Raw genomic sequence first — 27,588 nt, forward strand, 5'->3', positions numbered from 1 at the left:
GTGGGATTCAGCCAACTCGCACCTACTCGGGAGAACCGGTTGGTAACTTTCTAAGCAGTTGGGAGAACGGTTGTGGAAGAAATCTCCTTTTGTTTTTTTTCCACTTTCCAGGGCTAATCTGTAAGGAAGGCAGGAAGGAAACATTCTGGTGCTGTTTCTAGCCTCATCTTGTTGCCCTGCTTACAGAAACTGCCTCTCCGGTTAACTCTTATTACCATTCTAACAGCTAAGACGAAGCACCCATCGACGTGAATGGATGGATGGATGGATAAATAAATAAATAGGCAGGCATGCAGGCAGACTGATTATAGATAGATGGATGGATGGATGGATGGATGGATGGATGGATAGGCAGGCACACAGGCAGACTGATTATGGATGGATGGATGGATGGAGGGAGGGAGGGAGGGAGGGAGGGATGTAGTAGATAGATGATAGATGATAGATAGATAGATAGATAGATAGACAGACAGACAGACAGACAGACAGACAGACAGACAGACAAATAGATGGATGGATGGATGGATGGATGGATGGATGGATGGATAGGGAGAGAAAAGCAGACAGATTATAGATAGATGATAGATAGATAGATAGATAGATAGATAGATAGATAGATAGATAGATAGATAGACAGACAGACAGACAGACAGACAGACAGACAGACAGATTATAAATAGATGATGGATGGATGGATGGATGGATGGATGGATGGATGGATGGATAGATAGATAGATAGATAGATAGATAGATAGATAGATAGATAGATAGATAGATAGATAGATAGACAGACAGACAGACAGACAGATTATAAATGGATGGATGGATGGATGGATGGATGGATGGATGGATGGATGGATGGATGGATAGATAGATAGATGATAGATAGATAGATGAGAGAGAGATAACGAGGGACAGACAGAAACATCATATATATATATATATATATATATATATATATATATATATATATATACACATATACATATACATATACATATACATATACATATACATATACATATACATATACATACATACATACATACATACATACATACACATACCACTAAAGGTATATAAATATATAGATATATAGATGTAACAGATACACACACACACACACACACATACAGTATATGCATACACATATGCATACACATTATAATATACATATACATATGCATATGCATATGCATATGCATATACATATACATATACATATACATATACATATACATATACATATACATATACATATACATATACATCTACATATACATATACATATACATATACATATACATATACATATACATATACATATACATATACATATACATATACATAGCAGACAATACCAAAAAGTCATCAGGACTATTTGGGATGGGTGAGCGAGGCCAAATGATCGAAGAGCGAATACACAAGTTTAATTCTCTAAGAATCCTAGCTCCCCATCAGTCTGACCTCCTACCCCACAACAATTGAATGACTGTGCAGGAAATCCTATTGAGTAGCGCCAAGCTAATCCGCCAATTGAGGACTCTTGAGCAGGCAGAAAAATCTCTTCTACATATGAAGGAGAAAGAAATCTCGCAAATGCTTGAAGGCAGGGAGAAAATGGCTTACACTGTAAGCAGAAAAAGAACACACACACACACACCGTGTAAAGTTATTGCAAGTTGAACTCTTCAATCCTTCTACCATGTCGTAGTAGTAGCTGTGAGGTCTTACTAGCTGCCTGTCAAGCTCCACCTTTCATGATCTGCATCATGGACATATTTTTAAGCCTTGCCATTCCCAACTTGATTCAGCAATCCAATTACAAGGCAGTCCTCGACTTATAGCCATTCATTTAGTGACTGTTCATAGTTAAAACACCACGGAAAAAATGTGACTTATGGCCATTTCTCTCATCTACGGCCGTTACGGCATAGTCACGGGATCAAAATTCAGATGCTTGGCCACTTGAATCTCAATATCTCTCTCCCTCTCTCGCTCTCTCTCTCTCTCTCTCTCTCTCTCCCTCCCTCCCTCCCTCCCTCTCTCTCTCTCTTCAGTATCTATCTATGTATGTATCTATTTCTTTCTATCTATCTATCTATCTATCTATCTCTATCTATCTATCTATCTATCTATCTATCATCTTCTGAAACTCAAATCCTTTGGCCACCTAATGAGAAGGAAGGACTCCCTGGAGAAGTGTCAGAGAATGAGGTGGATGGATGGAGTCATCGAAGCAGTAGGTGTGAGTTTAAATGGACTGCAGAGGATGGTAGAGGACAGGGAGGCCTGGAGGAACGTCATCCATGGGGTCGCGATGGGTCAGACACGACTTTGCAACTAACAACAATACAGAATACAGGTTATCATACAGCCGGAATCATTAACAACCAGGGTTACTCGTTTACCCACCGCAGTGATACACTTAACAACTGTGGCAAAAAGGTTGTAAAATCGGGTAAAGCTCACTTAACAAACATCTCACTTAACCACAGGGATTTGGGGCTCAAATTGTGTTCGTAAAGGTCAGGATTTCTGTGTAAGAAGAGGGCTACCGTCCTTCCTCCCTGCCAGCCCAACTTTCCTTTCTGCGCCTTTTATTTTTGCCTTGTTTTCATTTGATTTTATTCAGAAAGTTATAACGCGAGCTCCAAAAATGAAAAAAATGTGGAGGGGGGGGGATAAAACCTTTAATTTTTTTTAACCAAGAAAAGAATCTGGAACTTTTCATCGAAGGCTATAAACAAAGACTGTAAGGTTTGTCTTTTAAACTTACTTTGTGATGGGAACAAGAATCCTACGGATATAAAATAAATAAACACCTCCCCAAATCTTGCTACAGAACACCTGGCATATAACCCCCTCCTTCCTTCCCTCCCTCCCTTCCCTCCCTCCTTTCTTTCCCTCTCTCTCTGTCCCTCTCCCTGTTTACCCCATTATTTTACAGGAAGTTTCTTCATCATTCCAACACATTGCTCAGTCATGCCGGAACGTTTTCATGCCGAAGATGAAGAAAATAATAAAGTCCATGTGTTACAGACAAAACACAGCTGGTTCACTCCCATGCTGACCAAGCTTGTTCCAGGCCCCCTTTGCTCACTCGCACCTCACTTCTATTACTTTGCAAGTTGAGGCTTGACTGCCCAAAAGCTAGAAAATTTCCACTCCTCCAGTTAATATGGAGGGATGCTTGGCATTCTCCAGCCTTCCCATCTCTCTTTTGCTGCTGTTACTTTCTCTCTCTCTTTTTTCTTTCTTTCTCTTTCTCTCTCTTTCTGTTTCTTTCTTTCTATGTTTCTCTCTCTCTCCATTTGTTTCTCCCTCTGTGTGCGGTGTGTGTGTGTGCGCACGCATGCACTTCTCCCTGTTTCACCCTCTCTGGTCTTTCTCTCTTTTCTGTGTTTCTCTCTCTCTCGGTCCCCACATTCATTTTTTTTCTCTGTATATTTGTCTCTCTTTTTTTTGTTTCTCTGTACTTGTGTTTCTCTCCATTTCTCTTTCTCTCTTTTTCTTTCTTTCTTTCTCTTTCTATCTATTTTTCTCTTTCTCTCTTCTTTCTTTCTCTTTCTTTCTTTCCTTCTTTCTCTTTTTTTTCTTTCTTTCTCTTTCTTTCCCTCTTTCTTTCTTTCTCTTTCTTTAATTCTTTCTTTAATTCTTTCTTTCTTTTTTTTGAATTTTATTTATATACATAAGCACATCAACAGAACACATAAACACATTAACAAAAATAACCACATAACTTGAAAACAACATAGGAACAATAAATTCCATCGTATATCATACAGCAGTTTCCGAATCGGTTTCTTTGCAGTTAGTGTTTTCCCTTCTATACATTTCTATCTTGCGTTCATAATCTCGTTATTCATTATCCATTTATATATATATATATTTATTTATTTATACTTAGCTACTTATGATCAAGTATTATTACCTATATTGTGCTTTATATTTTTACTGTCATTTATTCTCTTACATAAAGTTATAGGTATACATTCATATAGTTATTCTTTTTCTTTGCCATTCTTATATTATTATTCCATTTAAAAGGTTATAAGGTATAATTTGGAACGTATTGTTTACCATCCTTTACACCTGCTATGACACCACCTTATTTTCTCATTTCTTTCTTTTCTCCCTCCCTTCCTTCTCTACTTCCTTCCTTCCTCTTCTCCTTCCCCTTCTTCCTTCCCTTACTTCTCCCCTACTCCTACCCTCTGTCTTCTCCTTCCTACCCTCTCTCCTTCTCTTTTTCTCTCTTCCTCCCTCCTCTCCTTCTCTTTCTCTCCCTCCCACCCACCTCTCCTTACCTCTTTCTCTTTCTTTCTCTTTCTCTTTCTTTCTTTCTTTCCTTCTTTTTTTAAATGTTTTCAGAAGTTTGCCCAACTTCTCATGTTCTCAAGAGCCAAGGTGGCGCAGTGGTTAAATGCAGCACTGCAGGCTACTGCTAGATCAGCAGGTCAGCGGTTCAAATCTCACCGGCTCAGGGTTGACTCAGCCTTCATCCTTCCGAGGTGGGTTAAAATGAGGACCCAGATTGTTGGGGGCAATATGCTGACTCTCTGTAAACCGCTTAGAGAGGCCTGAAAGGCCTATGAAGCGGTATATAAGTCTACTGCTATTGCTATTGCTATTGCTATTGCTGTTTGATGTTCAGCCAGAACACCAACCTTCGCTCAACCATCCTCACTTCAGATTGCATATCAAGAGGGAAGTTTCCAAGCAAGGCAAGGACAGATCCTCTGCACCCAATCCTAAGGCCAACAAACCTTTGGGGGGTGGGGTGCACCTGCCAATTCCAGAAGGGTGAAAGGGCGTGGATGCAGTGGTAGAGTTCTGTGCACTTTCAATACAATGCAATACAATAGCAGACTTGGAAGGGACCTTGGAGGTCTTCTAGTCCAACCCCCTGCTTAGGCAGGAAACCCTACACCACTTCAGACAAATGGTTCTCCAACATCTTCTTAAAGACTTCCAGTGTTGCAGCATTCACAACTTCTGGAGGCAATTTCTATTCCACTGATTAATTGTTCTAACTGTCAGGAAATTTCTCCTCGGTTCTAAGTTGCTTCTCTCCTTGATTAGTTTACACCGATTGCTTCTTGTTCTACCCTCAGGTGCCTTGGAGAATAGTTTGACTCCCTCTTCTTTGTGGCATCTCCTGAGATATTGGAACACTGCTGTCATGTCTCCCCTAGTCCTTCTTTTCATTAAACCAGACATACCCAGTTCCTGCAACCGTTCTTCATATGTTTTAATCTCCAGTGCCTAACCATCTTTGTTGCTCTTCTCTGCACTCTTTCTAGAGTCTCCCCATCTTTTCTACATCGTGGCAACAAAAACTGGATGCAGTATTCCAAGTGTGGCCTTACCAAGGCCTTATAAAGTGGTATTAACAGATGGGATGGACGACAGCTTCCATCATCCCCCACCCCACCCCAATTCTCTTGGGAAAGCTGTAGTAGGCCAACGCAGGGAGACGGAGGCTTACAGATTTAGAATACAATGGCAGCGTCGGAAGGGACCTTGGAGGTCTTCTAGTCCAACCCCCTGCTTAGGCAGGAAACCCTACACTACTTCAGACAAAGGGTCAACCCAGTTTGGAGCCGGGAGCTGGACTGGTTTCAAGGGGAAACGGAGTTGCTGGGGGTCTGTGTTCATATCAGAATGCGAGACCGGCAGCCTGATTTCATACATTACTTTGATGCGTGCAGATAGACTATACTTGAGAGAGGGGGATCCTTATGAAGGAACTCCTTCTGGAGGAATGGGCAACTTATTCAGCAGGGGGCTGGAAAGGGGTGATCAGCCCCACTTTCTGGTGGGACCCAAAGTTTTTGTTTTAGCAAGGGTTTTTTTTTGGGGGGGGGGATCTAAGAGGCCTGGTTGGCAGAGCCAGGGGTCTCCCCGGTCAATTTTAAGCCCTTTTTGAATAAGCGCTTTTGTTGGTGTGTGTGTGCGTGCAAACTGTACGGGCAGGGGGTGGTCTCCAAAAGTATAAGGGGAAGAAGGCTTCCTCGTCACATCTATGCGCACTAGAGTAGTAAATATGTGGAACACCCTACCCGATCCTGTTGTTAGTTCCTCTAACCCCCCATACCTTTTACCTTAAGCTGTCTACTGTGGACATTATACACATTTCTTAAGAGGTCCCTAAGCCTAAGGTGCATAAATGCACCAGCAGGCCTATCGTCCCTGTCCTACTGTCCCCACTGATATGTACTCTTTTTATGTGTTTATGTTTTGCTTATTTATATCCATTTATTTGTGCCATTTCTTTCATGCGTTTTCATACCTGTTTCCTTGTAGGTGTTGACCAATAAAATAAATAAGTCGATAGATAGAGGTTTATTTCGTAACCATTTGAGGGCATCAACTGGAATAATCCTATTTTGGATCCTGGCCATGACTCATGGGTGTCAGCAGAGGGAAGGGAAGGAGACAAAGGAGGAAATGGTTAAGGCCCCAGCCTAGAAAGTGGGAGGTCATGAGTTCAGGTCCCGCCTGAGCCATGAAAGCCAGATGAGAGATGGATGGATGGATGGATGGATGGACGGACGGACGGACGGACAGCAGACAGGGAGAGTGAAAGAGAGAAGGGGGGAGAGAGGAGGAGAGAGAGAGAGATGATAGATACAGAGATAGAAAGATAATAGACAGGTGATTGATTGATTGATTGATTGATTGACAGACAGGACAGACATACAGACAGAGTGAAAGAGAGACAGATGATAGATATAGAGATAAAAAGATAAGAGGACAGGTGATGGATGAATGGATAGATAGACAGACAGACAGACAGACAGACAGACAGAGTGAAAGAGAGAGATGATAGATTAGAGATAGAAAGATAAGAGACAGGTAATAGATAGATAGATAGATAGAGAGAGAGAGAGAGAGACAGACAGACAGAAAGCTAGAGAGAGAGGTGATAGATAGATAGATAGATAGATAGATAGATAGATAGATAGATAGATAGATAGATGATAGATAGAGGTAGGTAGATAGGGAGAGAGAAAGAGAAAGATATGATAGATGTAGAGATAGAAAGATAATAGACAGGTGGTAGATAGATATAGATAGATAGATATATAGAGAGAGACAGACAGACAGACAGACAGACAGACAGACACAGGTAGATAGGAAGAGAAAAAGAGAGAGACAGATGATAGATGTAGAGATAGAAAATAGACAGGTAAGAGAGAGAGAGATAATAGATTAGATAGATAGATAGATAGATAGATAGATAGATAGATAGATAGATAGATAGATAGATAGATAGATAGATAGATCTATGTCTCCAGCGACAAGGCTGGGTTGGGGTCGGTGGCGATGATTTGGGGGAAGGGGAGTATGGGCCGGCCGGCCGTTTGGGGGAGGGGTAGCGAAAGAAGTCCAGAGAAGGACGTTTGGGGTTGACTAGGCTAACCCATGGGAGTCCCCCCCCCCTGCATGGGCTTCGTCCGCGGGGGGCGGGAGCTGGCGGGGGGCGGCGGGAGGGCCCCCGATCCCCCCTTCTCCATCCCTCCGGCGTACAGACCCCACCACTTTTCCCCCGCGGCGGTGTGGAGGGCGCCCCCCGCTGGGCCTGTGATCTGCAATCCTCGCCTTTGTTTGCTCAAGGAATAGCCCTCCGTTCGGTCTCGGCCGATGCCGGAGCCTATAAAACCCAGCGGGGCTCGGGGCTGGTCCAGAGGGGGCGGCGATTCGCTCTCGGGATCCGCGATGAGCCTCGCCGCGATGAGCCTCTTGGGCGCCCAGCTGGTGCCGCTGCTGTTGCTGCTGCTGCCGCCGCTGCCCCTCGCCCTCGCGTGGCCGGGCCCGGGGTCGCCCGCGGGACCCGCCAAGACCCTCCTGCTCATCCAACCCGAGTCGACGGAGCCGCTGCCTTCCAAGGGCGCGCAAGGTAAGGAGCTGCTGCCTCCGAGCGGAGCGAGGTCTCCTTCTTCGCGGGATACAGAATAACCGAGTTGGAAGGGACCTTGGAGGTCTTCTACTCCACCCCCTCTGCTCAAGCAAGAGACCTTATGCCATTTCAGCCAATAGCTATCCAACATCTTCTTAAAGACTTCCAGTGTTGGGGCATTCACAACTTCTAGAGGCAAGTTGTTCCACTGATTAATTGTTCTCGCTGGTAGGAAGTTTTTTCTTAATTCCAAATTGCTTCTCTCCGTGGTTAGTTTCCATCCGTTGTTTGCGTCTCGTCTTACCTTCTGCTGCTTTCGACTCCCTCTTTGTAGAATATAGAATAGTAGAGTTGGAAGGGACCTTGGAGGTCTTCTAGTCCACCCCCTCTGCTCAAGCAAGAGACCTTATGCCATTTCAGACAAATGGCTATCCAGCATCTTCTTAAAAACTTCCAGTGTTGGGGCATTCACAACTTCTGTTCCACTGGTTAATTGTTCTAACTGTCAGGAAATTTCACCTTAGTTCCAGGTTCCTTCTCTCCTTGATTAGTTTCCACCCCTTGCTTCTTGTCCTGCCCTCAGGCGCTTTGGAGAATAGCTTGACTTCCTCTTCTTTGTAGAATATAGAATAGCAGAGTTGGAAGGGGCCTTGGAGGTCTTCTAGTCTAACCCCCTGCTTAGACAGGAAACCCTACACCACTTCAGACAAATGGCTATCCAACATCTTCTTAAAGACTTCCAGTGTTGGGGCATTCACAACTTCTGGAGGCAATTTCTGTTCCACTGATTAACTGTTCTCACTGTCAGGAAATTTCTGCTCGGTTCTAAGTTGCTTCTTTCCTTGATTAGTTTCCACCCATTGCTTCTTGTCCTACCCTCAGTTGCCTTGGGGAATAGCTTGACTCCCTCTTCTTTGTGGCAACCCCTGAGATATTGGAAGACTGCTATCATGTCTCCCCTGGTCCTTCTTTCATTAAACTAGACATACCCAGTTCCTGCAACCGTTCCTCATACGTTTCAGCCTTCACTTTTGTAGACCGTCCTCTCCCGGCCGCTCTCTTGGAAGAGGCTGGCGGGACCGAAGGGTCTCCAGCTGGCTTTGACGGCTTGAGCGCTTTCCCGGTCGCTGCGCTCCATTCCCCGGATAACCCCGTCGAGGAAAATGCGGACGCGTGGGGGAACTGGGCGCTCCCCGCCTCCCCTGGTCCCACCCTACCAATCTCGGAGGGGCGGTAATGGGTCGGTGATCGCGGAGGCGCGGAGCGTGTGCGTTGGAAGGGCGAGACCCCCGTCTAACCCCGAAGAGCGCAGTGCCTACGGGGGAACCGCGGGAACTGGGAGCGTCCCGGGAGATGGCGGGGGGGGGGGGGGGAGGTAAAAACTGGTGGTGTGACCGTCGGATGCAATGTTGGGAAAAGGTAAAAGCATCGCTGTTCACCATAACCTGCTCTCTGCACAACATGCTCCTGTTTCTAGATTTCCACAGTAAGAGAAAGCAATTGGTGCATCTCCCCAGCATCCCATTATGATTTAAGGCTTCCATCCTAGTGTCCATGTTTATTGAGAGAGGGGGAGGGAGGGAGGGAGGAAGGGAGGAAGGAAGAGGGAGGGAGGGGAGGAGGGAGGGAGGGAGGGAGAGAGAGAGAGAGAGCCCAATCATCTCCAAAAGTGGGAAAGGAAAGAATGGAAGAGGGCACATGCTAGTGTGTCTTTTTAAATTTGTCGTGTTTTTATCTGTGTTAATTTTTCTCAATGTCTGTTTCTGTAAGCCGCCGGGTCCTCCGTCCAGGATTGGGCGGCCTATAAATTAAATAAAACTGTTAAACAGGTAGGCAGTGGTGTGTGTGTGTCTGTGTGTGCATACCTAGAGATACGAAATTGGACTCTAGGAAAGTGGGACTCTGTGATTTTTGCACAACCTTCCAAAATTCTCAATTTTGTCAGGCTGCAGCCGAAATGAGGCAGAAAAGAATGAAGCAAGGCATTTTCTAAAGCACAGATGTTGACACTTGGGCGGGAGGGGGGGAGAAATGAAGAGCCAGAGTAGGTTGGAGAGTGAAGTGACTTAAAGGAGAGAGGAAGGGGAAATAGAGAAGAGAAGGATGACAGAGGGAAAAAAAGGAGGTGGGGAGGAGGAGAGAGGGAGAAGAGGAAAGGAAGTGATGGATAGGGTATAAATGTGTGTATAGAAAGCAGAAGAGCAAATGAGCATCTTTGGGGATGGATGGTAAGAATATTGAATAATACAAAATAGTGTGGTTATGATGTAATGCAGAGAAGAGCAACAAAGAGGATTAGGGGACTGGAGACTAAAACATATGAAGAATGGTTGCAGGAACTGGGTATGTCTAGTTTAACTAAAAGAAGGACTAGGGGAGACATGATAGCAGTCTTCCAATATCTCAGGGGTTGCCACAAAGAAGAGGGAGTCAAACTATTCTCCAAAGCAACTGAGGGCAGGACAAGAAGCAATGGGTGGAAACTAATCAAGGAGAGAAGCAACTTAGAACTGAGGAGAAATTTCCTGACAGTTAGCATAATTAAATTGCCTCCAGAAGTTGTGAATGCCCCAACACTGGAAGTCTTTAAGAAGATGTTGGATAGCCATTTGTCTGAAACTGGGTATAGGGTTTCCTGCCTAGGCAGGGGGTTGGACTAGAAGATCTCCAAGGTCCCTTCCAACTCTGCTATTGTATTGCATTGTATGTGGTTATTTGTATGAAAATAAAAAATCTTATATATAAAGAGTGAGGCAAATTGGTCAAGGTCACCTTATTTATACAAGGGGTGATTGCGTGGGGAACCGAGGGAGCTGAGCTGGGAGTGTCCTGGGAGGCAGAGATGGGGGCAGGGGGCGGATGGGGGGGATGGCAAACTGGTGGCGTGGCCATGGGGTGCAATTTTGGAGAGGCTGACACAAAGAGGACTCCAAAGCACCAGGAGGCAGGGCAAAAAATAACAGGTAGAGAGTCCCTAAACAGAGACTCAACTTAGAAATAAGGGGGGGGGGGGATTCCTGACACTTTGAAACTTTTAATCCGTGGAATGACTTGCCTCCAGAAGTTGTGGGCTCCGATACTGGGAGGCTTTTAAAGAAGAGATTGGACCACCATTTAAATATCTGAAATGGTATAAGGGTTTCCTGCTTGAGCAGGGGGTTGACTAGAGGACCTCCAGGGCCCCTTCCCCATCTGCTATTCTGTATTCTGCTCATCAGCGTGAGTTGCAACCCTCTCCCATCCTTTCCCACGACCCTCTTTCCCGTCTTTTAACAGGAACAGAGTTGGAAGGGACCTGGGAGGTCATCTAGTCCAACCCCCTGCTCACGCAGGAGGCCTATACTAGGAATTTCTGAATGTGGGAAGGACCTCCAAGGAGGCGCAGCCAGACCTTAGGGGAGAAAGGAATTTCTGGGTGACGCTGGGACAGATTTTTGGAATTAAAATGCAGTGGGGGTGGGAGGGGGAGAGGCAGATGATGTCTGAGTCCCCCTTGAAATAAATAGGTGAGTGCAGATTCTCCTTCATTCTGGCCTCATTTCCCACTTGCTTGTCTTGAGTATTCACACTTGTCTATTTGTTTTAGTGTTAGTTTCTTATTTTCTGCTTTCTTCGTCGGAACGATCCTTGATTACGGTCTCCACAGTGGAGCGCTCCCCTCTGCAGAGGTTTCACTTGTTAAATGCACACTTTTTCTGGATTCACACTATATTCCAAGATGATGGCACGGTGGAATGCTCTCTAATGGTTTCTTTATTTTTTTTATTATTCTCTGCGAATCTCTAAGTGCTGTACCTTATGATGCGTGATGAATGCATCTTGTCTTTTTATGTACACTGAGAGCATATCCACCAAAGACAAATTCCTTCTGTGTCCAATCAGAATTGGCCAATAAAGAATTCTATTCTATTCCCTTTTTCTATTTATTCTGTTTTCTATGATATTCTATTCTATTCCATTCCATTCCATTCTTTTTTTCCATTCATTCCATTCTATTCTGTTCTATTCTCTTTTTCTATTCTATTCTATTTTCTATTCTATTCCATTCTATTCCTTTCCTTTCTATTCTATTCTATGTTCTATTTTCTATTCCATTCCGTTCCGTTCTATTCCATTCCATCTATTCTTTTTCTATTTTCATTTCCATTCCATTCTTTTCTATTCTATTGCATTCCATTCCATTCCATTCCATTCTTTTTGTATCTATTCCATTCTATTCTTTTTCTATTCTATTGCATTCCATTCCATTCCATTCTTTTCTTTTTCTATTCTATTCTTTTCTATTCCACTTCATTCTATTCTGTTCGTTCCATTCCATTCCATTCTATTCTTTTTTCTATTCTATTCTATTCTATTCCATTCTATTTTTTTTCTATTCTATTGCATTCCATTCCATTCTATTCCATTCTTTTTCTATTCTATACCATTCTATTCTATTATATTCTACTATTCTTTTTCTATTCCATTCAATTCTATTCTATTCTTTTTCTGTTCTATTCTATTTCTCTTCCATTCCATTCTATTCTATTCTATTCTTATTCTATTCTATAGGCTTCATCCTAGACTAAAGGGGCCAGTTTCACACTGCATTCTTTGCCCAATATATAAAGTATAGTTCTTTATATAAATGCAGCAATGGCTAAACCTTTAGCTGGCTGGATAGGTGTGTTGTGTGAATGTAGCATAGAGGAATCCTTGGGGAAATTCTGATTCAAAGGAATGCTTCCAGGGGAGGGGGGAGATAAAGAGTAGGGACTGTAGGAGATGGTGATTTGGATCAGCTGATTTGCCGTAATGGAGATGGGGAGAGTGGGATAACAATAAAGTAGCAAGGAAATTGTTTCCTCTCCAGTTTGGGACTGTTGGGAGGGGAGGGGATAGGATAGGACGGGTTGGAATAGAATAGACTAACAGAGTTGGAAGGACCTTGAAGGTCTTCTAGTCTAACCCCCTGCTTAGGCAGGAAACCCTACACCACTTCAGACAAATGGTTCTCCAACCTCTTCTTAGAAATATCCAGTGTTGGAGCATTCACAACTTCTGGAGGCAAGTTGTTCCACTGATTAATTGTTCTAACTGTCAGGAAGTTTATCCTTAGTTCTAAGTTGCTTCTCTCCTTGATTAGTTTCCACCCATTGCTTCTTGTCCTGCCCTCAGGTGCCTTGGAGAATAGTTTGACTCCCTTTTCTTTCTGGCAACCCCTGAGATATTGGAACACTCTGTCTCCCCTGGTCCTTCTTTTCATTAAACTAGACATACCCAGTTTCTGCAACCGTTCGTCATATGTTTTAGCCTCCAGTCCCCTAATCATCTTTGTTGCTGGTCTTTCTTTTCATCAAACTAGACATACCCATGGTGTAAGGGTGTGTGGGAAGGACCTTGAGAGACAGGATGAAGGTCCAACAGTCTAGGCCAGGGATGTCGAACTCAAGGCCTGGGGAGGCAGATCCAGTTCGTGGGGTGCTTAGTTCTGGCCCGGGGCCTCCCTGGAAACAGCGAAAATGTCAGAGTTTTGGGCAGTGTGACTAGGTTTATGTGATACACCCAGGAGCAACAACACAGCACACAGAGCCTAAAGACAATTAACAGTGGTTTGTTTACAACTATATACAGACAAACACATGCAGAAGATAAAACCCCTTACCATTCAGTACAGACACAAGGAGAGAACTGAATACATGCTGAGAAGAAGAAAACTCTCTAATAGCCACTTATATAGACTTGTGTGGACCTCCCAGTGGTGGGTTCCGGATCCTGTTACAACCAGTATGGTGTAATGGGGCCTGGCGGCCACCACATGAATGCACGCAACAGCGCACACATGCGTCCTTACCTCCTGCGACCTTCCGCGGTGCGCCAGCTGGCTTGGCTAAGCGTCGCACAGGTGCCGTACGCTCCATGCGCATGTGCGGAACCGCCAAAGAGCTCAAATACAGGTAAGGATGGGGGGCGGGCCCTCCAGAGCATCATAGTGGAATGGTATCCGGTGCTCACCTGTAGGCCTGTACCGGGGCATATTGCCTGCAACCCACCACTGGGACCTTCCATCAGTCTTAAAAGGGTTATACTATAGCTGCAATGAATCAACTTTATTTCATCAGCCTAGCCTTCAGCTTACAAACTACAGCTTACATTCTTACATCAGCTGGCAGCTATTAAATCCTCGGTTCACCACAAAACCGCGGTAGACTAAAGCGCGCTCGCCGAAAGCGCGTACCTGACATCATCACAGCGCGACGAAAACATCACACTGTGAGCGGTAAAGTTAAAATTAACGCGAAAACCTTACCCTAACCCCCCCAAACCTAACCCTAAACCTAACCCTAAACCTAATCCTTAACCTAACCCTTAACCTAACCCTAACCCTAACCCTAACGCTTAACATAACCCTAAACCTAACCCTAACCCTTAACCTAACCCTAACCCCCCCAAACCTAACCCTAAACCTAACCCTAAACCTAACCCTTAACCTAACCCTTAACCTAATGCTAAACCTAACGCTAACCCTTAACCTAACCCTAAACCTAACCCCAACGCTTAACATAACCCTAAACCTAACCCTAACCCTAACCCTTAACCTAACCCTAACCCTAACCCTAAACCTAACCCTTACCTTTACGTGAATCGGCTTGCTTTATTTAAAGCGCCCTTTTTTCTCCGCGGTCGTATTTGTCGCGCTGCTGATGACGTCAGGTACGCGCTTTAATCGGGCGCGCTTTAGTGGACCGCGGTTTTGTCGTGCCACGAAATCCTCAGTGTCTTGACAGGAAGACTGGCCCGCCATGCTTCTGCCAGCGAAAACGGAGCTCAGGAATCCCACAGGCGTCCCCGACACGAGTGACGTCAAGCTAACCATGCCCCCCACCAGCCCACCCAAAGTCAAACACAACCCTGATGCGGCCCTCAATGAAATCGAGTTTGACACCCTGTTCTAGGTGACGGTATGATAAGCAGCAGCTCACACCGCAGATGGGGAAAAAAAACATGGCAGCCAGCTTAAGGCACTGGTTTTCTGGTGCACTCAAAACCCTTTTTTCCTTTGCAGGATGTTATTTCGGTGGCCAGTTCTACACCTTGGAGGATAACTGGCATCCTGATTTAGGGGAGCCCTTTGGCATCATGCAGTGTGTGGTGTGCACCTGCGAACCGGTAAGTGTATTTGAAGATGCAGGTGAAATTCTGGATAAAAATAAGTTTGGGGAGGGAGGAGTTTAAAAATATAATGGTTATATGTATACTTTTTTTCTTTCAAAAAAAGGAGGAGGAGGATATATGTTAAAATTGAAGATGTTTATTGAAATGAAATTATAATATAACATAAAATGGAGCTTGCTCAGAGGCTGAAATACACCAAGTAAATGAGATGAAGAGTGTGGAAGAGAGGAGAGAGGTAAGGAAGAAGAGAGGGATAGGGAGAGAGGGTAGGGGAGAATGAAGGAGTGGAAAGGGGAGAGAGGAGAGAGAGAGAGAGAGGAAGGGGAAGTAGACATGAGAAGGATGACAGAAGGAAGAAAGGAGGTAGGGAGGAGGAGAGAGGGAGAAGAAAGCGATGGATAGGGTACAAATATGGTGTATGGAGAGCAGAAGAGCCAAGAATCGTTCTTGGGGGTGGACGATAAGACGAATTGATGCAAATATTTAATAATATAAAATAAATGTTGGTTATGTAACAGTATACATGCGGTTATTGTTGTGAAAATGAAAAAATAAAAAAAGCTTTATTTAAAAAAAGGCAGGCGTGCGGTTGAATCGGCCAGATTTCCCAGGTTTCTGGAACAAGGGATCCTGATGCAAATAGTCCTTAACTTACAATAGTTCATTTAGTGACCAATGGAAGTTACGACACCAGTGGGGAAAAAAGTGACTGATGACCATATTCCACACTTATGACCTTTGCACCATCCCCATGGCCATATGATTTACATTCAGATGCTTGACAATCGGTTCATGTTTTTTTAAAAAACATTTATTTATATATTTTCAGTTTACATGCATAAATGATTGGTGAGCAGCATATTGTCTGGATCCATTTGCTTACCTAATATACTTTCCCATTTATAGGACAGGCCCGTGTTCAAAATTATTAAGTATCTTTTTTTCTTTGATCTTTAACGTTAATCTGCACAGTCTAGGTTTTTTTTTAAAAAATTACATCTTCTTCTGTAGTTTTTCCTCATTTTTCTAGTACTGTGCAAAAACAATTCTTGCAGCTGTGAGATGTGTGTGTGTGTGTGTGTGTGTTCCACCATAACTCTGGAACTCCTCGAGCAATTTCAACCAAACGTGGTACCCCGATGACTTACTCTCTGGAAAAAAAATACTGAGGGGATATGACACCTCTAACATCCCTCGGGGTGTGTATTCTGTTAAGATACAGCCTATGTGCCTTAAAATGGCTTCTACTGTACTGCTGTAAAATGGCTTCTACTGTACTGCTGTAAAATGGCTTCTACTGTGCAGTGGAGTTGCCATGGTAATGGCTTCACAGTACTCCACAAGGAGGCTCTCTGGTAAGGGGAAAATCCAACATTAGAAATTACATTTGGTCCGGACATTTTCCCCCTATAAATAAATACTCGGGCAATGCCAGGTTATTAACTAGTAAATTTTATAAATAGAATCTTTTCTATTTAGGTTCAGGTTCCTTTAAGTATTTGTGATAAGAGCACGTAGTCCTCCACTTACAACTAGTGACCGAAGTTATAACAGAACTAAAAAAAGGGATTTGCGACCCTTTTTCCACACTTAAAAACGTTGCAGCATCCCTTCCGTGGTCATGTGATCGAAATCCAGCTGCTTGGCGACTGATTCATATTTATGAAAGTTGCAGTGTCCCGGGGCCACGTGAGCAACGTCTCACCCCCAAAACTTCTGTTGCTAAGTAAGACTGTTGTTAAGTACGTTTTGCCCGTTTTATGATCTTTCTTGTCAGCGTTGCTAAGTGAATCCCTGCAGTTGTTAAGTTAGTACCAATGTTTTTAAGTGAATCCGGTTATTCCCATTGGTTACTTGCTTGTCAGAAGGTCCTCAAAGGGGATCACATGACCCTGGGACGCTGCAACCATCATAAACGTGAGTCAGTTGCCAAACATCCGAATTTTGATCATGTGATCATGGGGAAGCTGCAATGGACGTAAGTGTGAAAAATGGTCATACGTCACCTTTTCCAGCGCCATGGTGACTTCGAACGCACACTGAATTAATGGTCGTATGTCAGGATGATCTCCTTTGCATAACAAGGACAATTCAAAATTGCTTCCTCCCACACTTTGAAGGAATATTAAGATGAGTGTAAGATAGTAAGATCAGTGTGAAAATAATTTGGATCTATTTGGCTGCCAAAAGTTGATGCCATATTCATAAACCAGGCAAAATATCAATGACTAGTTGATAACCTGGCGTTGCCCAGGTATTTATTTCTCCTAATCCTATATTAGACAGGAAAAAGGCCCATTTTTTTGAAAATGTAGAAATTAACATAATTTAATTTCTAATTTTGGATTTTCCCCCTTACCAAAGGGGGCCCCCTTGTGGAGTACTGTGAAACCATTATCATGGCAACTCCACTGCATTGTACAGTAAAAGCCATTTTACGGCAGTACAGTAGAAGCCGTTTGAAGGCAACAGGCTGTATCTTAACAGATACACATCCCGAGGGGTGTTAGGGATGTTACTCCCACAGTATTTGTTTCCAGAGAGTTAGTCATCTATGTACCAAGTTTGGTTGAGATTGCCATTTATAGATGATAGATAGATAGATAGATAGATAGATAGATAGATAGATAGATAGATAGATAGATAGATAGATAGATAGATAGGTAGGTAGGTAGGTAGGTGGTAGGTAGGTAGGTAGGTAGGTAGATGATAGATAGATAGATAGATAGGTAGGTAGGTAGGTAGGTAGGTAGGTAGGTAGGTAGGTAGATAGATAGATAGATAGATAGATAGATAGATAGATAGATAGATAGATAGATAGATAGATACAGCTACAGCTACAGCTACAGCTACAGCTACAGCTACAGATATAGATATAGATATAGATAAGTAATTGTAGCATTCAATGCAAAATGACAGGAGGATTTTGCTGGATGGGAAGGTTCTGCATTGTCTTTAATAAACACAAAAGTGCTAGGATTCTTCTCTCCAAAACTGGACTATAATCTATTGTCAGAATTCTCTATTTTTTTTTTCTCCAGCAGAGGAATCGGAGAGGGAAACCGGCAGGCAAAGTCAGCTGTAAGAACATTAAGCATAGCTGCCCCAAACTTCCTTGTGCTGATCCTATTGTGCTTCCAGGACAATGTTGCAAATCCTGTCCCAAAGGTAAGTAAATTACAGGTGGTCCTCACTTAACTGATGGCCTTGTTTTGTGACCATTCAAAGCCCTGCGCCCTAGAGTGGAACCTACAGCTCTGGAGATGCATGTGGCTCTTTCATTCCCCTGCTGTGGCTCCCTGTCGGCTGAACCCACCACTGGCTGGCCCCGCCCCTCACCTTCCACTTCCAGTCACTCTTCACCCGGCCTGAGAGATATGAGAAAGAGAGAGACAGATAGACAGACAGACAGATAGACAGACAGACAGAAAGATGAGAGAGAGAGAGAGAGAGAGAGAGAAAGAGAGAGAGAGAGAGAGAAAGAAGAAAAAGAAAAAAAGAAAGAAAGAAAGAGAGAGAGACACACACAGAGATACCCATTTCCCGCAGGAAACACCGGGAGCCACAAAACCTGGGTCAGCGTGGCTGTGGTGTGTATCATGTGACTGGGCAGGAGTGAGTGATGTCGAGTGGCTACACCCACCCAGGTTTTGTAGCTTTCTTTTTTGGGGGGAAACGGGTCGAATGGTTCTTTGAGTGTTTAAGGATGCCGACCCTTGTCCTAGAGAGTCGGACACGACTGGACAAGGGAAACTTTACTTTATACAGTTCCAAGTTTCCAACAACATGGAAATGAGGAAGAACGCTCTACCGCCTGTATGCCTAGCCTGAGTTCGTCTGAGCCTAGCGGTGAGAGCTGCATCTCCACCATCTTACCATCTCTGCCCCTGCGCCTGGCCCATTTGATGTTTGCTTACCTGATCGTTCTGTCATCGGTTCCTTCGGCAGGGATTCATGAGGACTAGGAGCTTTCTCTCTCTCTCTCTTTCTCTCTCTTTTTCTCTTTTGGCAGAGAAAGAGTGAAACGGAGTTGGAACCGTAGACACCCTTACACACTCACATACACACATACACACATGTTCTCTTGGCAGGCTTAGCCTACAGAAGATTCCTAGAACAGCCTGTCCCCCGCCCCCCACCCTCACCCCACCGGCGTCCTTCTCTCCCTCCGTCGGTTGTCTGCCTCTTTTCCGTCTCGACTCCGATGTTCAGTGCAGGCTTTGCATCAGTTGGCAGGCAGGAGGCATCCAGTAGGGCCGATTGTAGCCTCCTCTCTTGTTTATTTGGTGTTGATTTCTCGGTGCCCTGCTTTCCTTGTATAGTCTATGTTTCCCATTTGTTTAGCTTTCCCGTGATGACTAAGGAGGCGATGTGTTTATCGCCACAACACCCTGCACACACCTGCCCTTGTCTGCTCCCAACAGCTGGACAGGGCCAATGTTTGGACAGAAGGAAGTTGACGGAGAGCCATCTGGGTACCATGAGCAAAAGGCTTGGAGTTCATTACTAGATGGCCTGCACAGACAGCTATTGTCAGGGGGTCTCCAACCTTGACAACTTAAGACTTGTGGACTTCAACTCCCAGAATTCTTCAACCAGCTTTACTGGGAGTTGAAGCCCACAAGTCTTAAAGTTGCCAAGGTTGGAGACCCCTGGCCTATGCTATGGAGATTCACAAGCATCCAAGTCACGGTTGTCCCAAAGGTGCTTCCCCATTTTTTGATTTTTTTTAAAAAAATATTTTGTTTTTCATCCAAGAAGCTGGATGACAAGCAAAATCAAGAAGCTTCTTGGAAGAGAAACCCGAAAAAAGCCAACACAGTTCTAGGCTGCATAAACAGAGGGATAGAATCAAGATCACGTGAAGTGTTAATACCACTTTATAAGCCCTTGGTTAAGGCCACACTTCTGCAACCTAGCAGTTCGAAAGCATATAAAAATGCAAGTAGAAAATAGGAACCACCTTTGGTGGGAAGATGTGCACCTTCGGTGTCTAGTCATACCGACCACATGACCACAGAGACATCTTCGGAGCGCTGGCTTTTTCAGCTTTGAAACGGAGAGGAGCACCGCCCCCTAGAGTCAGAAACAACTAGCACATATATGCAAGGGAAATCTTTACCTTAGCTAAGGCCACACATGGAATACTTTGACATAAATTTCCTTGGCTCAGCTGATAAGGGAGGAGAGGTTGTGGCTTAGAGGCTAATACAACTGCATAGCATGTAAAACAGCCCAGGTTGAAAATCCCAGTAAGGGTTATGGCTAGTTGATGAGAGTAAATAGCTTGAAATAGATCTATACTAGTCTCTCTTTATTTATTTATCAGCACAAATGCAACAGAAAATGGTTTCCTGCCGGGAAGGCTCCTAGGGTGGAGCTGTTACAGCATAACTCTGGAACGCCTCAAGCAATTTCAATCAAACGTGGTACACAGATGATTTACTTTCTGGAGACAAATACTGAGGGGATAAGACACCCTAACACCCCTCAGAGTATGTGTTCTGTTAAGATGCAGCTTGTTGTGCCTTATAGTGGCTTCTACTGTAATGCCATAAAGTGGCTTCTACTGTACAGCGCAGCGGATTTGCCATGGTAACGGCTTCACAGTACTCCACAAGGAGGCTCCCTCTGTTAAGGGGGAAAATCCAACATTAGAAATGACGTTTGGTCGGACATTTTCCCCCTATAAATAAATACCTGGGCAATGCCAGGTTTATCAGCTAGTCTAGAATAGAATCGAACGTTCTGACAAGCAAAGTCAGTGGGGAAACCGGATTCTGACTTAACTACCATGTGACTAACTTAAGAATGGCAAGGAGAACTTGTAAAATGGGGGAAAACTCACTTCGCCTCTGTCTCATTTAGCAACAGAAAATGGAGCTCTGTTGTGATCTAGGACTACGTGTTAAAAAATAATAATCACAAGGTGAATCGAATATCCCACATTATATCAGAGTAAGGACTGTGCTCTCTTTTCCCCCCCGGCTCTGAATCCTCGGGTATTTTGCTGACACGGCAAAATAACAGCATTTGTTTTTTCGCGGTGTTTGATTTCACCTTTGGGGTATTTGGGTTGGGAATTATGAGGGAACTGGCGTGAAAGCGAGACTTTGTCCTGTTGTGGCCAGGAGTCTCGCTGAAGCGTCTGAAGCCTGCGGCCTATGGTCTCGCCCAGCTGTTTACAAAACGCCACCCCAACCTGCGTTTGAAAACCATAAATAAATAAAAAGCACATTCAGGCAGCGTTTAAATCACCGCAGGGGGGATGCCGTAAATTCTTCCGTTCCTATCACATGTGGGATTCCCTATTCTGACGCCACTCTGTTTGAAATGAGAGGGAATTCCAGGTAACCACGCAATGTGGGGAACCCCTTTTGCCTAGTGAAGTTGGGGCAATTAAATTTCAGAGTTGGCCCCATATACCAACCAGACCCGAAGTACCGTATTTTACAGAGTATAAGATATACTTATAGACATGTACTTATAGAATATAAGTATAAGACGCACCTAACTTTTGGGGAGGAAAATAAGGGAGGGGGGAGAATCTGCTTCTGCCTCCCAGCAATTTGCGTCCTTGAAACAAACAGCAACAGTACAGATAATATACACTGTTTTTAGAGTTACATTGCAGACTATACTTGTACAAATGCTGTTAAAATTGATCTGGCTTTCCAGTAGTATAGTTATTCTCTGCTATTTAAAAGAAGATACAATAGCACTGGGCCTCTTCAGATCAAGCATTATTTAAAAAAGCTTCTTCATTTTGTTAAATTGTCTAGAACAATAATAAAGCAGTCTTTTTAAAAAAAGTCTAATAATTTGAACATTCTATAGGCATTTACAGTTATTGACTTACCTTCTTGCAGCAAACGGCAAACAGCCTGATTAGAACAAGAAAAAATGCTTCTGCTTCTGCCTTCCAGCAATTTGCCTCTTAGAGCAAACAGCAGGTTTCACTTTCAATTTCAGCAGGGGCCTCCCGATTATCAGCTGTTTTAGGCTGCAGGATTGTTAAGCCTATTGGCTCCACAAGCCCCATTTTCCCCATTTGTTGCAAGGAGGTAAATTGCTGGGAGGGCAGAGGCCAAAGGGTGAGTGACGGTGGGTTGGGTGGGGCTACATTCAGTGTATAAGACGCACCCAAATTTTCGCCCTCTTTTAGGGGGGGAAAGGTGCATCTTATACTCCGAAAAATATGGGTATGTTTTTAGTTGCTAAGTCATGTCTGACACATCGTGACCCCACGGAGAAGGTTCCTCCAGGCCTTCCTGTCCTCTACCATCCTCTGGAGTCCATTTAAGCTCTTGCCTACTGCTTCTGTGACTCCATTCAGCCACTCATTCTCTGCCGTCCCCTTCTTCTTTTGCTCTCCATCGTTCCCAGCGTGAGGCTCTTCTCCAGGGAGTCCTTCTTCCTTCTCATTAGGTGGCAAAGTATTTGGGTTTCCTCTTCAGGATCTTGGGCAGACCCAAAGAATAGCAGGCATGTTTATTCTCTTCTCTGTCTGCCCGGCACATGTGTAACTGTGTGAAGAAGGATGTGGGTCTTTATTTTGAAAGAGAAGATAATTTGTGAGGGTCAGGAGTGGTTAGTTTTATCCACTGCATCCAGTTTGATCACGTGCAATACAAAAATGATATGGAGAACTCTAGAAAGAGTGCAGAGAAGAGCAACAAAGAAGATTAGGGGACTGGAGACTAAAACGTATGAGAGAACGGTTGCAGGAACTGGGTATGTCTAGTTTAATGAAAAGAAGGACCAGGGGAGACATGATAGCAGTCTTCCAATATCTCAGGGGTTGCCACAAAAGAAGAGGGAGTCAAGCTATTCTCCAAAGGACCTGAGGGTAGGACAAGAAATAATGGATGGGAACTAACTGAGCTGGCGCAGTGGTTAAATGCAAGCACTGCAGGGCTACTTCAGCTGACTGCAGTTCTGCAGTTCGGCTGTTCAAATCTCACCGGCTCAAGGTTGACTCAGCCTTCCATCCTTCCGAGGTGGGTAAATGAGGACCCAGATTGTTGGGGGCGATATGCTGACTCTGTAAACTGCTTAGAGCGGGCTGAAAGCCCTATGAAGCGGTATATAAGTCTAACTGCTATTGCTAACCAAGGAGAGAAGCAACTTAGAAGTGAGGAGAAATTTCCTGACAGTGAGAACAATTAACCAGTGGAACGACTTGCCTCCAGAAGTTGTGAATGCTCCAACACTGGAGGTTTTTAAGAAGATGTTGGATAACCATTTGTCTGAAATGGTATAGGGTTTCTTGTCTGACCAGGGGGTTGGACTAGAGGACCTCCAAGGTCTCTCCCAACTCTGTCATTCTATCTTGTATTCTTTTCTCTTCTTTTTTGGTGTTTAAAGTTTTTTATTATATAAAATAAAATACAAAAAATGTGAAAGCAAATTGTAGGAAAAATAGGGGAGGAAAGAGGGAAGGGAGAAGTGTAGAGAAGAAGGGGAAAAGAAAGAAAAGGCATTGAATTCCGACTCTCTCTCGTGCCGTAAAATAGGATATTAACATCAAAGCTTCTTTTCACTTTTACATCATAGTATAAACGAGCCATTTCCATAAATCTATCTATCGCTAAAATCAACATTTTATTTTTTTCCACCTGAAGCACAAAGATTAAACCCAAAAGAAAAGTTCTTTTCTCTTCTTGTGTCCCATGGCTCAAGTCCAGTTTAGTAGTTTAACCCTTACAGAGAGTCACTTAACAACTATGGCAGGCAAGGTCGTACAATGGAGCAAATTTTGGGGTCCAAATAGCATCCAAAAGTAAATCAGAGTCCGAGGCAAAGTATTGCTCAAAGTTTCAATTTATTAAGAGAGCCACGTTTGCACAACCTGGGAAAACCTGAATCTGAAAGCTTCACGGTTTCCCCCACCTAATTGAAAGTTCAAGATCTTGCCTCCCCCCCCCCCACAATCCATCACATGGTCCAATCTTCCACCTGCCATGTTGGCAGCTTCCCACCGCTCCATTTCCGGTAAGGTTCAGAGGTTCAAAGACAAAGGATGACCTTGGCTTTTCTGGAAAGAATATTGTTATGGCTGCATATCATCTCACTTCTTACAATCACCCCTCCCGTTTTCCCACAATAGAAAATGCATAATAGAATAATAGAAAGTATGGCAGGCCAAAGCTCGAGAAACGAAAGATGGCTGCAGGCTGACACAAAATTCACTAACCAAATGTCTTACTTAGCAACTAAATGCCCCCCCCCCACGATTGTGGTCGTAAAGGTCAAGGCTACCTGTAAACGGATTGGCTCTTATTTTGATGCTTCATATCAATTCCTGTTCTCCCTCGTGCAGCCCCCACCTACATCGTGGAGAAGAGATCTGAGCAGCTGCTGGATAGATGGAATACTCCCAGGAGAAAAGAAGACGGCTTACACAGGAACTACAACGACCGTGCCTACTTCAGCTCTCAGGACTTGATCCGAGATGACAGCCGACAGGTATGGGTGAGGCAATTGCCTTGGGTTCCCAATTCCAGGGTGCATCTTTTTGTGTGTAAACCAGTGGTGGGAATTCAGCCAGTTCGCACCTATTCGGGAGAACCGGTTGGTAACTTTCTAAGCAATTCAGAGAACCGGTTGTTGGAAGAAAATCTTCTTTTGATTTTTTTTCCGCTTTACAGGGCTAATCCTGTAAGGAAGGCAGGAAGAACATTCTGGTGTTGTTTCTAGCCTCATCTTATTGCCTGCTTACAGAAACTGCCTCTCCGGTTAACCCTTATTACCATTGTAACAACTAAGGTGAAGTGCCCATCGACCTGAGTGAAATTGACTTGGCCACGCCCACATGATCACAAGACCACCGAGCCCCGCCTACCCAGCTGGCCATTAGGGCAGAGGAACGATTATTAAATTATTTGAATCCCACCACTGGTATAAACACAAGATGTAGTGTTACAGACTTTTATCTTCCAGAGATATTTAGTACAGGTGGTCCTGGACTTACAACAGGTTGTTTAGTGACCGTTCGGAAGTTACAACAGCCCTTGAACAAGTGATTATGACCATAAGCATTGGCAGCACAGCGGTTAGGGTGCAGTATTGCAGGCCAATTCAATTCACTGCCAGCAGTTCAAATCTCACCAGGCTCAAGGTTGACTCAGCCTTCCATCTTTCTGAGGTGGGTCAAATGAGGACCCAGATTGTTGGGGGCAAGAGGCTGACTCTGCAAACCACTAAGAGCCGAGGTGGCGCAGTGGTTAGGGTGCAGTACTGCAGGCCACTTCAGCTGACTGTTATCTGCAGTTCGGCGGTTCAAATCTCACCGGCTCAAGGTTGATTCAGCCTTCTATCCTTCCGAGGTGGGTGAAATGAGGACCCAGACTGTGGGGGCGATATGCTGACTCTGTAAACGGGTTGACTAGATGACCTCCAGATCCCTTCAGCTCTGGATTAGGGAGCAGGGTTGGACTAGATGACCTCACAGATCCCCTTCCAGCTCTGGATTATTCTCTAAAGCTGCTTCTAGTGCCAGGTTTGTAGCCCTTCCTTCCTCTCCTTTTTTCCTCCCTTTCTTTCTTTTTTCCTCCCTTTCTTTCTTTCTTTTTCTTTCTTTTCTTCTTCTCTTCCTTTCTTCCTTCTTTTCTTTCTCTCTATATCTTCTTTCTTCTCTCTTTCTCTCCCTCTTTTTTCTTTCTTTCTCTCTCTTTCTCTCTTCTCTTCTTCTCTCTTCTCCTCTCTTTTCTTTCTTTCTTTCTTCTTTCTCTCTCTCTTCTCTCTCTCTTTCTTCTTCTCCTTTTTCTCAGCACCCCCTGTTTTTGGCCTGGCAGTCCTTAGGGAAGCTTGCTGGGAGCAAAAACGGGGACTTGAGCCCCGCATTTCTGAAGAACCTGTAGTAAAAAAAAAAATGCTTAAAAAGTTTTTTTTTAAATGTTCTCAAGCTCAGCTGTGCCAGGCGTGATTATAGGAACACTTTTAAAAAACTTTTAGCCAGTCGTAAGCCAAGGACTGCCTGTATTTCAATAATAAATAAATTTCTTCCCAGATTTTGTGCAGTGTAAGATCACACCTCTTTTTGCTTCTCAGATTTCGTGGCATTGCTGATCGGGGGCTCAGATCCGAGGAGAGCTGCCTCCGGTGCAGTAGCGAAAGCCAGATTGACTCTCTCACACATGCATCTGGTCTTCTCCATTAACTACGAAAGGTAGGTGAGCCTCACTCGTGTCCCCATGTGATGTCTTAGTGGACAATCAATTAAATATGAACCAACAATGTGCAGCGGTTGCCAAAAAATCCAATGCAATCCTAAATTGCATTAACAGAGGGATACAATCAAGATCAAGTGAGGTACTAATACTGCTCGTTAAAGCCTTAGTAAGACCACACCTAGAATAACTACATCCAATTTTGGTCACCGTGCTATAAAAAAGAAGTTGAGACTCTAGGAAGAGCACAGAGAAGAGCAACCAAGAGGATTAGGGACTGGAGACTAAAACATATGAACGGTTGCAGGAACTGGGTAGGTCTAGTTTAATGAAAAAAAGGACTAGGGGAGACATGATAGCAGTCTTCCAAATCTAAGGAGTTGCCACAGAAAGGTGGAGGGGTCAAGCTATTTTCCAAGAGACCTGAAGGCCAGACAAGGAATAATGGATAGAAAGTGATCCAGGAGAGATTCAACCTGGAAATAAGGGGAAATTTTCTGACAGTCAAAACAATTGACCCATGGAACAGAAGTTGCCTTCAGAAGTTGTGGGAGCTTCATCACTGGAAGCTTTCAAGAAGAGACTGGACTGCCATAGTGTAGGGCAGTGATTGCTAATCTTTTTGGATTGCGTGCCAAAAGAGGGGGCAGCGCAGGGGGTCGTGCACGGGCGTGCCAAACCATAATGCTATGCGCCCCCCCCTGCATATGCATGTGCAACCAGCACTCCCCTGCTTTTGGCACACTTCCCCCCCCTCCCCAGGCTCCAGAGGCTTTCTAGGAGCCTGGAAGGGCGAAAACAGCCTTCCCCGCCAACCCTCCAGCTGGTATTTCTGCAATGGCTTTTACAAAATGCCAGGCACAGGGGAATTCTAGTGTCAGCGTTCCAAATATCATGCAGAATTAAATCAAAGTCCAAGGCAGAGCTATCCTTAAAGTTCCAATTTAATAAGACCAGCATGTTGTCAAAAATTGTGTGGACTCCCAAATCTAAAAGCTTCCTGGGATTCCACTCAGTTGAAAGTTCATGATCTTATCCCACCCATAAATCCATCACATGGTCCAATCTTCCTCTGCCACTCTGGCATCCACCCAGCTGGTTCCGGTCAGGTGCAGAGGTGCGGAGACAAAAGATGCCCTTGGGCTTCTATAAAAGAATGACAACAAACACATTCCACAATTCTACTCCTTACTATTCCTCTCCCAATTACTACAATTAATGAAACTGCATAGTAAAATAATAGAGAGTGTGGCAGGCCAAGATCCTAAAGGGGATATAACTACTAGGCCTGACATCTAGCTTGGCTTTGAACAGGATTCATCCCTCTCCCTCCCACACACAGTTAGGATGACTGAA

General features: G+C 44.2%; 1 protein-coding gene across 1 annotated transcript in view; it reads left to right on the forward strand.

The window, feature by feature from the left end:
* Positions 1-7,725: 7,725 nt before the first annotated feature.
* The window catches only part of CHRD (chordin), a 53,786-nt gene continuing 33,923 nt past the window's right edge, over positions 7,726-27,588 (forward strand). The window contains 5 exon segments of the mRNA XM_032224907.1: positions 7,726-7,906; positions 14,952-15,055; positions 18,103-18,229; positions 24,384-24,525; positions 26,109-26,231. Coding sequence (XP_032080798.1) covers positions 7,726-7,906; positions 14,952-15,055; positions 18,103-18,229; positions 24,384-24,525; positions 26,109-26,231 — 677 coding nt within the window.

This window comes from Thamnophis elegans, chromosome 10 (assembly GCF_009769535.1).
Source record: "Thamnophis elegans isolate rThaEle1 chromosome 10, rThaEle1.pri, whole genome shotgun sequence".
NCBI lineage: Eukaryota > Metazoa > Chordata > Lepidosauria > Squamata > Colubridae > Thamnophis > Thamnophis elegans.